This window comes from Phallusia mammillata, chromosome 6 (assembly GCF_965637545.1).
Source record: "Phallusia mammillata chromosome 6, kaPhaMamm4.hap1.1, whole genome shotgun sequence".
Taxonomy (NCBI): Eukaryota; Metazoa; Chordata; class Ascidiacea; order Phlebobranchia; family Ascidiidae; genus Phallusia; species Phallusia mammillata.
The window spans coordinates 12329390-12343228 of NC_137257.1; the positions used below are offsets into that span (position 1 = coordinate 12329390).

The following is a 13839-nucleotide window of genomic DNA, read 5'->3' on the forward strand; positions in this document are numbered from 1 at the left end:
TACGAATCTAAACACAAAAACTGTTCCATCATATCAGCCTAATTTCAAAAACCTTGCAGCCCAGGTCGAGACTCACAGTATCAATCACCACATAACAATAATCATTATTTAATAGCGAACACTTCATTGTAAATGAATCAATTCGTTTTTGATTCTTTGTGTTGCGGCTCTTTTAGATTTAAGTTTTGTGATATGTGGTTCGAGCGTGCAGCAGGTTTGGCCACCCCTGGTATATCACTTTACAATAACCACCATATCGTTTTTGGGCAAAGCTGAAAACCTTGAATGCGTCTTTCGGTTTGGCAGCCATGTAATTTTACGCTTAATGAATCAAAATCGTGACATCACACAATGCGCATCAACGATATGATTCGATTCGCTCACATAAAAAGGCTTAGTGTCTGTAATACTAAGTTTTGAAAAATAATAGGTAGGTTACAGTTACAGATTAAATTCTCAGAGGATTGGTAGTATTTGTTTCTTCTTTTTACAACTTAAATAGTGTTACATCATAATAATGTAAAAAGAAAAATGGAGAAGAAGAATTACAATTTTGGTCAACTAATTTGTCTTTCAGAATTTAAATAAAAACACCATATTAATACCATTACCAATTTTAACATAAACATTTATGAGGACCTAAATTGTTAAATAGGATATAAAACATATATATATATATATACATCGCCTATACATAGGAAAGCCACGCAAATACTGAAATTTTGATCTGCAAAAGTTTAAATCCGGATTGGCAAATTTTGAAATCCTGATTGCAACTTATATACATCTCAATTTGAAAATATGTTTAGCATTTTTCTCTTTTTTACGTGCCTTGTTCTTGCAGAACACTGTACCAAAGTCATGATATGTTTGCAATAATTTCACCAAAACAGTCAGTATCAATCCTAAGATCCAAAAAAGGCTGCAAATTGCATATCCTTGATTGTGTAACTATTCAGTACTTAGTGGCATATATATGTAATAGGGAAGTGCCAAAACTGCAAATGTTCTGTTTGGTCGAGCACCGAGCATCTAATGTTAACGCTCGGTGCTCGGCCGAGCACTCTCGGTGCATTACTACGTCACAAAAAATCCCCTTTCTACGTTTTAGCTCTACAAGGTTGCTTACATCACCAGCGGTGTATTAAGCTGTACAGGCATTAGAAGTACATGTTTTTCCACCATCTAATACATTTATAATCATTTGTTTTTGTTCATAGACACCCTTTTGAACACTAGTTATGTATGTTAGCAGGACATGAATATGCAAATTTAATGCTCAGATCAGTTTGTGCAACTGCTCGGCCGAGCACAGAGCATTAAAAACAGCGATGCTCGGTACCGAGCACTCGGGTTCTGGCTCGGCTCGACCCATTCCTAATATGTAACATGATTGCACAAAGTGTCGATGATCAAGATTTTCATCCTTGAAATTGGTGAATATTAAAATCTCGATTGGTATATATTAAAACCCAATTGGCAAATTTTAAAATCCTGATGAACATGACAATTTTAAAATATCTTTTGTGATTTAAGCATTGCCGTTTCGAGCCACCATACTGTGGAGTGTCACTTGTTTTTAAATCATGATCACATAAAAACTCCTCACTCCACCAGTTTTAGAACTTATGGTTCAACCAAGGGGTGCCCAAATTTGGGTCGCGAGACCTTCCAGTCTGGGTCAAGAAATATTTCAAAATTTCCCATGAATATAAGCATCGCATCTACAGTATTAATGAACTTCAGCTTTTTTTATTAAAAGCCAATACAGATCAAGACTAGAAGTAGAGGACGATCTTCGGCTTGCCGTCTCTCAAATTAAAACTCGAATTGATTTGCTGTGTTCTCAACACAGGGTCCACCGTTCTCATTTGTTAGAATAAATACGTTCGTTTACCTACTGTTTTATGTGAAAATAGCAACTGACAAACAGCAACAATAGCATAATAGCATACTTAATATTGATATTTAGTTGCTTAGTATTTTTCAAAAACTTGCATGCTAACAAAATGCTTGGGTCGCGAGAATTTAGAGCAATTTTTTTAGGGTCACGCCAAAAAGTATTTGCGCACCCCTGGTTTAACCCACCTCCATCCATATGAACTTCGTACAAGCCATAATATGGGGTGGTTAACATCCTCATGTCTGAACGAAACTTTTCAGCAAGTACAGTAATGACATCAACAGTTGTTGCAGAACTGGAAACTCGAACGCACTTTGTAGCATATTTTGCATTGTTCGATGTATCTTGATGGTAAAATCGTACAATTCCACTGAACTCATTTTTCTGCAAAACACAAAAATGTAATTTACCTTTATACTTGGAATTTACATTTACTTTATCCTTCCAATCATCATCTACATGCACTATTTGGCATACTAAAAACTAGTAAATATTTGTTACACAAGATTTCAATTTTGTCTCTCTCTTTTGCATGACATTTAACAACTTAATTAATCAGAAGAGCCATAGTATAAATAATAAATTATATGAGTTCTGCATAAACGCTTTAGGGTGATCCCATTTATGAACTAGAAGGGTAGCTCAGCACACATTGCCATTGCACATACACTATACCCTATTTTTAAATGTTAATATATTCCCTACACATATTTTATATTGGGTCCCATACATAGGCGCCCACTTGCCAAAATCGGCGGGGAGGCAGAATTTTATAACTTGGTAAAGACAGAAATATTTCCCCCCGGCCGTCACCTAATGTCGCAAATTACGCTCTTTGCCGCGTGTTTCTGTTTTTAACATACATAAGCAGCTGATTTCAGCTGAACTATAGTATGTTTATTTTTATGCAACAACGCGAAAACGCGTGTAATTAAGCCATATGAATCGTTCACATAAATCGTTTACGTTTCTAGGTCGATTGGTATGTTTAAAACGTGTTGTCTATTATAGCAATGAGTTGTATGTAACGCATTTTTAGCTTTTAAGTTTAGTTTATTATCATAAATCAGGAGTCACCAAAGTACGGCTTGCGAAGATATTTTTTATTGATATATATCTTGGAAAAAAACGAGTTAAACGTTGAACATTAATTTGCTGCGAAAGTATTCCCACAACAACATGTGGGATTAAGTTTACCTAGTTTTACACTTCACAGGACGCATAACAATGATCTAAAGGCAGTTTGTTACATCACAGATAAGACTATAGGCAACAATGCTTTCGTTATTTTGCGCAAACAATTGCCTTTATTTGTCAATTGAGTAATGCCAGTCGGGGAGATAATTTATGCCAAATAATTTCGACAGTAGCGCTATCTGACTCTAGATAATATTGTAGTTTCTGATGGTCTAGTAAAGGCGCTTTGTAGACCATAGTTATCGAACGGCGCTGCGTTAGGGCTTGCAAGCTTTGTGGCCATCGAATGTCATTTTCTTATTATACAGCTCGCCGTGAAGTAAACTTGTTAACCCTTGCTTTCAACGGCGTTATGTTGAATTTGTGTCGATGTTGCTGACTAAGTTTTAGTAAACACTACTTACATGGTTTTACCCAATGGCCCTACATATAACGCTTGAAGTACGTACGTTTGTGACGTAACAAAATGCGTTTTTTTTTTCTTCAGAAAGGCCGTACTAGACAGTCGTTGGCTGAGCAGTAGTTTCAGTTAGAACAAAACCGTATGCGCATCATTTTGTAAGTTAACGCAAAACTTGTTTATGACGTAGTAAGCGACGCAGATACCCGGGGAGGCGGCGCCTCCCCGCCTCCCCATAAGTGGGCGCCAGTGGTCCCATATCACCCACTGTCTTTTATAACCCTAGTTGTTTCTACAGGTAGAAACTCATGGGTCCCCCACACATGCAAAAGTAAAAACAATGCATTTCAAGAGATAACCAACAGTCAGTTTGGTGTTTTAAAAAACACTGTGGTCAGTTCTTGGCTTAAATAATAATGATATTAACCATTTAAACTATGCAAATCTAATTAAATTCACACATTGTCCTATTTAGTGTTCTATATATAGGAAAGAAGGGGTAAATAGTGGCAAAATATAGTAAAACACAACAATCGACACCTGTAAATAGCAAATTCTACAAGCTGTCCAAATTTTATTTAATTCCGACACTGTTTAAAAACTCACCCATTTTAGGGGGCTGGTTGGGTAAATGTTCAAGCTATAGGGTGAAACGTAACAATCGACACCTAAAAATCACATAATCTACTAACTATCCAAATTGCATCCAAATTCGACATTGTTTACAAATTTTATCCATTTTAGGGGTACATGGGGTATATGGTCGGGCTACAGAGTAAAACACAACATTTGACATCTATAAATGGCACATTCTACAAGCTATACAATTGTTATCCAAATCCGACACTGTTTAAACAACTCACCCATTTTAGAGGGCTAGAGGGTGAATATTGGGTCTACATGGTAAAACACAACAATTGACACCTACAAACAGGGGCGTATCCAGAAATTTTTAAAGGGGGGGGTCCAACAATTTTTTTGGGGGAAATCCCTAATGACGTCATTATGACGTCACACGTCGTTCAAAACGACGCGTTATGCGGCAAAGCACTTTTTCCAAAATTGGCGGTTTCTCTACCCATCTAATTGACAGGAAGAACAGGCAATTTTAGCGAAAGCTTTGTAGTTTTCTGATTTCGTCGCTGCTATCTAGCTTACTCAGCCAAACTGCAGCTGCAAAATAAGCGTGACTGTCAGGTAATCAAAATCGTTCGATTTACATCGATCTAATGTTTTGACAAACTATTACGTGTTTGGCGGATCAAAGCAACACAACATTACACGTTTTTAACCCTTTTACATTGTTCAAATGCAAAAACAGTTTGATATGCTGCACTTAGTGCAGTTACCACTTAGCAAGAAACTGCTACCAGCGTCCTAGCCGGAACGTAACTTTCCGATTGTTAGTGCATAAACCTCCTTATTAAACCCTTGTTACGTCACAATTGGCGATTAGATAACAAGCGAATACAAGAGATTGAAGGCTCGCGTCTTTGAGATAACGACTCCCTGCTATCACGCAGTGGTAAACGGAACGATTTTGGCCTATTTAATTTACGCACAACTTTTTGAAAAGGGGGGGGTCCGGACCTAGCGGGGTAACCACTGGGGCTATCAAACGGAGCAGATGGCACATCTACTTGACCTTATCTACCACCTATAAAAGTTTCATCCAAATCCATCAAAGATTTCATTCCAAAAGTGCATGGACAAACTTCACCGGAGAAAAAAGAAAAAAAAACACATAGTGAAATCAAGATGTGGGAAGGGACCCATAATTATAATTATTTTGACAAAATTGTAGGGGCAGACTAGTAGTTTGATGAATTTGTTTGGTGCATAGGTAAAAGACATGCAAAAAAAGGTGCATTGTTTTTGTAACACCTGGCTGCCACTTGATTAAGTGTTGCACAGAAGTAGTGTTTTGTGGTTAGAAAGATGTAATCCAATTTCAAAAAACATCTGTTTCACAGTTAAAATGGGCATAACACCCTGCACATTGCCTGGGTTCAAGTGTTTGTTATGCCAAGGTACATAAAATTAAATGTAAAACGCTTTTGAAATGCTACCACCAGATGTGGCAAATGGCATGAAAAACTGGAGCACCAAAGGTGATTTACCGTATATACTCGCCGATAGGTCGGGCCACCGTATAGGTCGCACTATTAGTTTTGTGTTAAAAAAGTGTAATATAGAGTTGACTCGCACATAAGTCGCACTGAAAATCTAGGAATTTAAAAGGCCCTTTCCCTAGCTTTTTTGCATAAATAACAATTGGAATTGGTTGTTTTTTAGCATTGAACTGCATTGCATTGAGACCACAAAACTATGTTTTCTCAACAAAGCGGGAAAATCCAACGCACGCAGAGCTGTCGCATGTGCGCTCATGAAACTGTCTTGCATTGGTATGTGCGTGCACGAGCGCATGCACCCGTATTCGATAGCACATTTCCACTACAATTCGCATCTATAACGCGCACCCTTAATTTTTTATTGAAAACTAGAAGGGTGGCTTAGCACATATTGCCCTTGCATATACACTATAACCTATTTTAAAACATTAATATATTTCCAATGCTTTTTTTGTATTGGGTCCCATATTAGCCATCGTCTTTTATAACTTTAGTCGTTCTGCAGGCAAAAACTCATGGGTCGCCAAACATCCAAAGTTGAAAATAATGCAATTCAAGAGATAACCATGAGAAAGTTGGGTGTTGTAAGGTAAAACACAGTGATCGGCACTGGGCTTAAATAATAATACTACGTAGAATACAAACTATAAAATTAGATTCACCCCAAATATTGTTTGAAGTATGTCCTATTTAACGTTTTAAAAAACTGACCCATTTTAGGGGGCTAGTAGGGCAACTAATTGGGTTCGACGTACATAAACTAAAAAATATATAAAAACCACAATGACTCAATCAATAGTACTGCAAAATTTCAGCCCAATCCACCAATGTTTAAAATTTCGACCACTAGAGGTGTTTTGAGCAACAACCGTTAATGTTCCTGACGTCATAGGGCTGTTAACAAGCCCCTAACCGCCATGGCGCAAAAACGACCACCAAGCAACATACAACTGGTTGCCCTTGTAACACTATTGCTCCAAAGAAATCTTTCGTTTGTGGTGCCCAGTAACATACAAATACGTTTTACACTTTAGGGGCTTGTGGGGTAAATGTTAGGACTACAGGGTTGAACACAACAATCGACACCTATAAATGGCATACTATACAAGAAATCCAAATTTCAGCCAATTCTGACACTGTTAAAAAACTCACCCATTTTAGGGGGCTAGCGGGGTAAATACTGGGGTTATCAACAAAAACAATGTGGGATGCACATCTACATGAATATATCCACCATCTGTGTAAATTTCAGCCAAATCCATCGAACATTTGATGGAAAAATAAGTCGGACAAACTTTGGGTAAAAACACCCATTTTAGGGGGCTAGCGGGGTAAATACTGGGGTTATCAACAAAAACAAAGTAGGATGCACATCTACATAACTATATCTACCATCTGTGTAAATTTCAGCCAAATCCATCAAACATTTGATGGAAAAACGAGTCGGACAAACTTTGGGAAGAAAAAAAAAGAAAACAATTCAAGTAAAATCAATATGTGTCCCCTTCAGGGAAGGGGACCCATAATTAGTGTAAAATTTTGCGCATTATACTCAAATAAATACGTTATATCCACCCAATAAGCCGACCGGAAAATACGGTACTTGCCATAGCCGAAAACTTTCAATTTTGTTCCGACTTGGTGGCGATTTGCACTTATGTCGAGCGGATAGGTCGCACCTATATTTATAAAAAAATATAAGGAAAAAAGTTGCGACCTATCCGCGAGTATTTACGGTACTACTTTTTCATTGGAGGCACTGGATTCACAACCAGGTGACTTCACAGTTTGGGTAAGTGCTATAAAAAGTATAACCGGTCACCATACATAGGCCAAACAACGTTACCCTGTGGCAAAGTAAATGCCCAACCTTGCTTTCGAGATCAAACAAACAATTGTAAACACAATATCAACTAGCAGCATGTTTACATTAATGCGCCCCTCAAGATAAAGTTAGATAAAGAGTTTTACCGTTCTTGTAAGATTATTTATTTATACAATCAGTAATGTTGAAATCACCCCTCAACTTTAAAAACTGTCACAATCGCTCCCTCGGTGGTTGAAACCACACCCATTGAAGAACCCTTACATAAAGCCTTGTGGAAAAAATAATGCTACGAAACGAAGTCAAAGAGATAATCCGCTTATTGTCACAAAAAAATAGGCAACACAGCAGAATGTTTAGGCAACCAAACTTTGGGTCGCGACCCATGGGTGGGCAAACACTGGCTTAGCACATAATGCCCTTTGCATATACAATATGACCCATTTGAAAACATTATTATATTTCCTACACACACAGGCACCTAAAACATATCATTTAAGACGGCTGTACTGACTAAAGTACATAATTGATGCAATGTAAGGTATTCTAAAGAATTTGTAATTTTTTATTGGATTCACCCATTTTTCACCCCCAAATCTCGAAATAATCGGTTTTAAGTCCTGAAAATATCCTTCACGAAGGGGACCCATAATTATTCCTTCCAAAACTTGACATGATCCACCTGACATGTGCTGAGAACAACCTAAAGTTGTCTGCTTTGTAACACAATTGCATTTATGTTACTTACAATCATAGTTATATATGAAAACTTGCCAAATCAGGTCATATCCACTGAGAAATTGAATCATATTTGAATTTATTTTGCAAAAAAAGTTGCAACATACTATCGAAGATATTTTTGTCTAAAGCTAACCGACAATTCAATTTTACTATTTTGCTTCTGGTGTACAGCAACAAAGACAATTGTTTTACACTTTGGGGGCTAGTGAGGTAAATACAGGGGTCAACAAGTCAAACGAAGCAGATGGCACATCTGATATATAAGAAAATATCTATCATCTGTGAAAGTTTCATCTAAATTAAACCCACCAAAAATTTTATGCCCAATGTACACAGACAAACTTCACCGGAATAAAAGAAAAAAAACTGAGTAAAATCAAGATGCATCCCATTCAGGGAAGGAAATTTATTTGTATTGTCCCGGGAACTTTTTGTCAAACATAAAGAAACTATTTTGTCACAACATATTGTGTTTGTCAAAACAAACATGTTGTGTTAAAAAAAAAAATTTCTAAACTATGTTCTGCGATACCTGCAATTTGAACTTAAGCAACCTATCATTGTTTAGGGCCAAGCTTACAATGTCCAATTAATGACCCAGTTATTACACAGTAAAAAATAAAATAAGAATTGGATTCAAAACTAGTATTCTAGAATACAAAGTTATTCTACTTTAAACATCTCTATTTGTTGGCATTGACAACTTAACTAATTATGCTGGTCAAAATTGACTTTTGTTTCCAATTACATTTTTGTATTCGCCATCCAAGAAGCATAATTGCTGCCCTAATGACAAAAATTGTGATGCCCCCAAACAGGACTTTTGGGAAAGGGAGAAAACTGATTATGATGCAGTGGTTTTTTAAAACATTTGTATCTTCACAATTTTAGATTCAGAATTGAAATTTATAATTAACATTCATTATCAACTCCATATACCAAGTTGGTTGACTCTTAAAATCAATGTTGCTTTGAAAAAATTACTTGTTGTTCTCTGTATTGACCAATTTATTTTATCTTTGGAGAAATGGCAATTTTCATTTTAATTCCTTTTGGTTTATTTCTAATTATAACCCTATAATCATAAAATATGGGTAACACTAAAAAAAGAAAAAGCGGGAAAAGCAGAAAAAAGGAAAATCTGTGATTTCTAAAAAAGGGAAGCCATTAAACGGTAAGCTGCAGACAGTGCACACTGTTTCGACCTATAAGGTTTCATCAGTGCAGCTGGTGACGAGAGATCGGCCGCATTGGCTAGTGTAGCCATTCAACGGCACTCCAGTTTGCTGGGAGTAACAGCATAAAGGAGAAAAAATAGTTCCTGAGAAACAAGAAAAGAGTGAAATTTTTTGTTTCATAAGATTTCAAAATACGAAAATCAGAAAAACAGGAAATGTTTCTTTATTCGTATTTCATGCCATTCTAACATTGGAAGGCGATCTAATAGCGTTCAACATCGATTATGTGTAAATGTACAGAAAAGTAAAAAAATGGCAAATGTTTCTTTATTTGTTTTTTATGCTGTTCTAAATGGTAAAAACCATTGGAAGGCAATCTAATAGTGTTCAACATCGATTATGAGTAAATGTACAGAGAAGTAGAAAAACGGCAAATGTTTCTTTATTTGTTTTTTTATGCCGTTCTAACTTGTAACAAACATTGGAAGGTGATCTAATAGCATTCTACATCCATTATGTGTAAGTGTACAGAAAAAGAGAAAAACAGGAAATGTTTCTTTATTTGTTTTTTAATCCATTTTGCTTTTAGTGTTGATTTTCTGCTTTTTCCGCTTTTCTGCTTTAAGTGTTATGCATAAAATATTACAGTTATATATAAATGCAGAAAACCTTTAATAACTTTTTGGAACAAAAGTAATTGGTTTTCTATGTAAAAATCACATTGCCCCAACCTTTGGTAGCTTCAAGGAAATATGGCCTAAATTTGGAAAACTACCGCAGTCGTACACTACAACACAAGTCCTTATAAAAGCAATTTTACAATTATTCCTGTGCTAAAATGTATCATCACAAAAATAAAAAAACTCTTAATGCTGAGAAGTGCATGTTCATACCTGTCAAAGTTGCTAGCAAATGTACATACCTCATTAATTTTTGTAATTCGGAACAAATCTAAACGACTTTCATTCCATATCTTGATTGATGCAGCAAGTTTCTTATGTGTTTTGTCCATAACGCTTACAATTTTTTCACCATGGGATTAGACGTGTATCATAATCACTGTGAATTGGTAAAATCGGTAATGGTATGTCAATGTCACTTTTTTTCGTTTTTTTTTACATTAACATTATTTACATTAATAGCTTATTATGAAGCCACAAATTTATGGAATTACGTCTAAACATAGATCAGGTCATATGATGACGTCATGTACAACTGTACGTCTCTATGCCGTCATTAACCCTGTTTTAATTTTAACCACATGAAAAGATTCGTCACCATCGTCACTCATGTACATAGCCTTGTAAAATACGGTAGAACTACTAACCTAAGAATTTACAGTAGCCAGGTTTGGGAATTTCCGATAAGTGACGCAACGGAGCACATGCGCTTGCGGTGGCAGAATCAGGAATATGCTGATTATACTACTAGAGCAGTGGTTCTTAACCTTTTTAGTGAGGTTTTCCACCAAAGTCAAACACCAACTTCGAATTTCCCCCTCTGTTGTTTTTATGATCATGTTTTGTACCCTATGTTTACAAAAAAAAACTTTAAATGAAATAATTTTGTAAAGCGATTTGGTCTGGACCCTAAAGGTATACTACAATCTTATTTAGTTTGAATAGTGCTTCTGTGAGGGATTAAACTTTTTGGAATACTGAAGAGTCTGCTCTGCTTGCATTAGTCATTTATTGCATCACAATAAACAAAGGAAAGGGTTTTATTCGCGCACAATAGCAGTCATTGATGGTTTTAGTCTTCTCTGTGACGTAACAAACGACCTTATTGTATGTGTCTTGCAAACTTTGGTGAAATTAATCTTACATGTTATTGCGGAACATTTTTAGTAAAGTAACTTTCAACGGGTAATTCAAAGTTGGATCCGACCACTGATCTCTATAAACCCTGGATTGCGCTACTGGCCACCCGATCCGTCTGGAAGTCCCCGATTAAAATCGGCTGTGTTACGCAGAATAATGCGTTTCTTATCGGGCGGGATTAGAATCTTTAGAACCTGTGTCATAACACAGCCCGATTGCGGACGGTTTTATCGGTAATGGCAGTGGAGCATTAAATTTGTTTTTTATTGGCAAATATTATTTTTGCTGTGATAATAATCGCAGGTAAATTGGGTTTTATATCAAAATGGCAGTTAATTGTAAAACAGCAAGACAAAAACAAATGCATTCTAAGCTGTAAAATGAATATGTTAAACACTAAAATGAGCCAAGAATCAAGATTGAAGTACCTGATTGGCATCAAGGTTCTGGCAATGAAGCAATGCAAAGAGACCTTTCAGTGAGAAGAATTTCAAGTTATTACCTTTATATGAAGCAAAGTGAGGACCAGCACACTGTCATATGAGGGCTTGTAGATTGGATTTGAATTGAAATGATTCACAGTAAGTGGCTGTCTTGTTACTGCCTTTCTAAACTCAACTCTTTCTGTATTTCTGGCTGATGTTATTTTGAATTTTAGCACAGTTAAAACCCCTAACATTGAATATTAACTCTGTTTTATAACACTTAGACTGCTTATTGGTGACTAAACTCAAGCCTCTTTTGTTTAACCCATAATTGTCAAGTTAAATGAGCATACACTTTATCTTTATTTTTTTATTGCAGTTCACCATCTGGAAAAATACTTAAAGCTTGAAAAAATCAACAGAAACATTCCATATCAAAAAAATTGAAGAAAGTCTTTCATTGCGGAAGAATTTTGTCGACAAAAACAGCTCTCTCTTAAAGTGTCAGCAAAATAATTGATGTATACAACCTGTTACTTGCCTCACAGGAGAAAATTGTTTGTCGAAATATGCACCACATACTTTAGTTTTACATGAATCAATTCGGAATATGTGTCATTTCTTTTCCACTGTTCTACCTGCCTGCAAGTTTATTTATTAGTTCTTATACCCAAATTAAGAATTTGTATTCAAACATTTGTAGGCGTTGATATTATTTTACCTCCATGGTGATTATGGTCTCATGTAAATTCTGAGAATGTTTTGCACTCTGATGTAGAATCGGACAGTGAAGTGATTCATCAGACATAAATCGAGAACCTCTAGTTTTGACCAGTAGTCTGCATGATAGCATGTTGTAACAATTGGGTGGTTCAACCTCATTTTTCACATGATATCCGGTTTAATTTTCTTAATAATTCAGCAAATCATTACATTTTCAGCTGTACAATATTGTTTCACCTTTTTGTTTTATTTTAGTCTGTTTAGTTAAAGATCCTTGTTTAGTATGTACTATGTACTTGTAAATGCAGGTTTTAACTGACCAATCAACCAATTGCTGTGAATGTAATTATTTATTCTCTTCCCATTTATTTCTGCTTTCATATAACTATGGGACTCAACTTGAAAATGTTGAAGTGTGGAAATTGGTTTCATAAGGTGCTTTTTCCATCAATAAAGTGTTGTCCTCACTGTGCATTTGGTGTTTCATCATTTTCATTAGTACAGGCTTTAACGTGTTTGAGACCACTAACTGCTTGAGGTAGCCTATATGTAAACGGTTTTTACACGCCAACTCTAAACAACATTCAGTAAACGCTTGCAAAATATCGTTAAAATCTGATCATAACCTCGTAAATGAGAGACGTGCATCATAAGCGAACGCAGGGCATGACCGCTTTAAAAATGATTTTTGGACTGTCGAATTATGTAGCCTATAAAAGCTCCAGATGACAAACGGTTTAAGATAAACACAAACGGTTTTCACAGGTCAACTCTAAAATACATCCAGTAAACGCTTGCAAAATATCGTTTAAATCTGATCATAACCTCGTAAATGAGAGACGTGCATCATAAGCGAATGCAGGGCGTGACCGCTTTAAATATGATTTTTGCGCAGTCAACCAATGGTATACAAGCTCCAGATGTTAAACGGTTTAAGATAAACACAAACGGTTTTCACAGGTCAACTCCAAAATACAGCTAGTAAACGCATACAAAACATCGTTTAAATGTGATAATAACTTTAAACCGTTTAAAATCTGGAGCCTGTACATGCTATATGGGTAGACCGCGCAAAAATCATTTTACAGCGGTCATGCCCTGCGTTCGCTTATGATGCACGCCTCTCGTTTACGAGGTTATGATCAGATTCAAACGACATTTTGTATGCCTTTACTGGATGTATTTTAGAATTGACCTGTGAAAACCGTTTGTGTTTATCTTTAACCGTTTAAAATCTGGAGCTTGTATAGGCTACATATTCGACAGCGCAAAATCATATTTAAAGCGGTCACGCCCTGCATTCGCTTATGATGCACGCCTCTCATTTACGAGGTTATGATCAGATTTAAACGATATTTTGTATGCCTTTACTGGATGTATCTTAGAGTTGACCTGTGAAAACCGTTTGTGTTTATCTTAAACCGTTTAAAATCTGGAGCTTCTATAGGCTACATAATTCGACAGCGCAAAATTATTATTAAAGCGGTCATGCCCT

The 13839-nt window shown here is 36.1% G+C and overlaps 1 protein-coding gene and 1 long non-coding RNA gene across 5 annotated transcripts in view; one reads left to right on the plus strand and one right to left on the minus strand.

Moving 5' to 3' along the window:
• LOC145232495 (afadin-like) overlaps positions 1-10769 on the minus strand; it is a 74305-nt gene extending 63536 nt beyond the window's left edge. For 3 of the 4 annotated variants that reach the window (XM_080097132.1, XM_080097133.1, XM_080097134.1), the window contains exons 1-2: positions 10299-10458; positions 2089-2287 (exon numbers count right to left, since the gene is read on the minus strand). In XM_080097132.1, the coding sequence (XP_079953258.1) occupies positions 2089-2287; positions 10299-10388 (289 nt within the window). In that variant the 5' untranslated portion in view covers positions 10389-10458. Of the gene's footprint in view, positions 1-2088; positions 2288-10298; positions 10459-10703 lie in introns of those variants that run through there. The other variant, XM_080097131.1, reaches the window with a different exon arrangement.
• A 43-nt stretch (positions 10770-10812) lies between these two features.
• Positions 10813-12816, plus strand: LOC145232498 (uncharacterized). The gene is made up of 2 exons (XR_013860895.1): positions 10813-11777; positions 12001-12816. It is a non-coding gene; the product is annotated as an uncharacterized LOC145232498 (long non-coding RNA).
• Positions 12817-13839: the final 1023 nt, after the last annotated feature.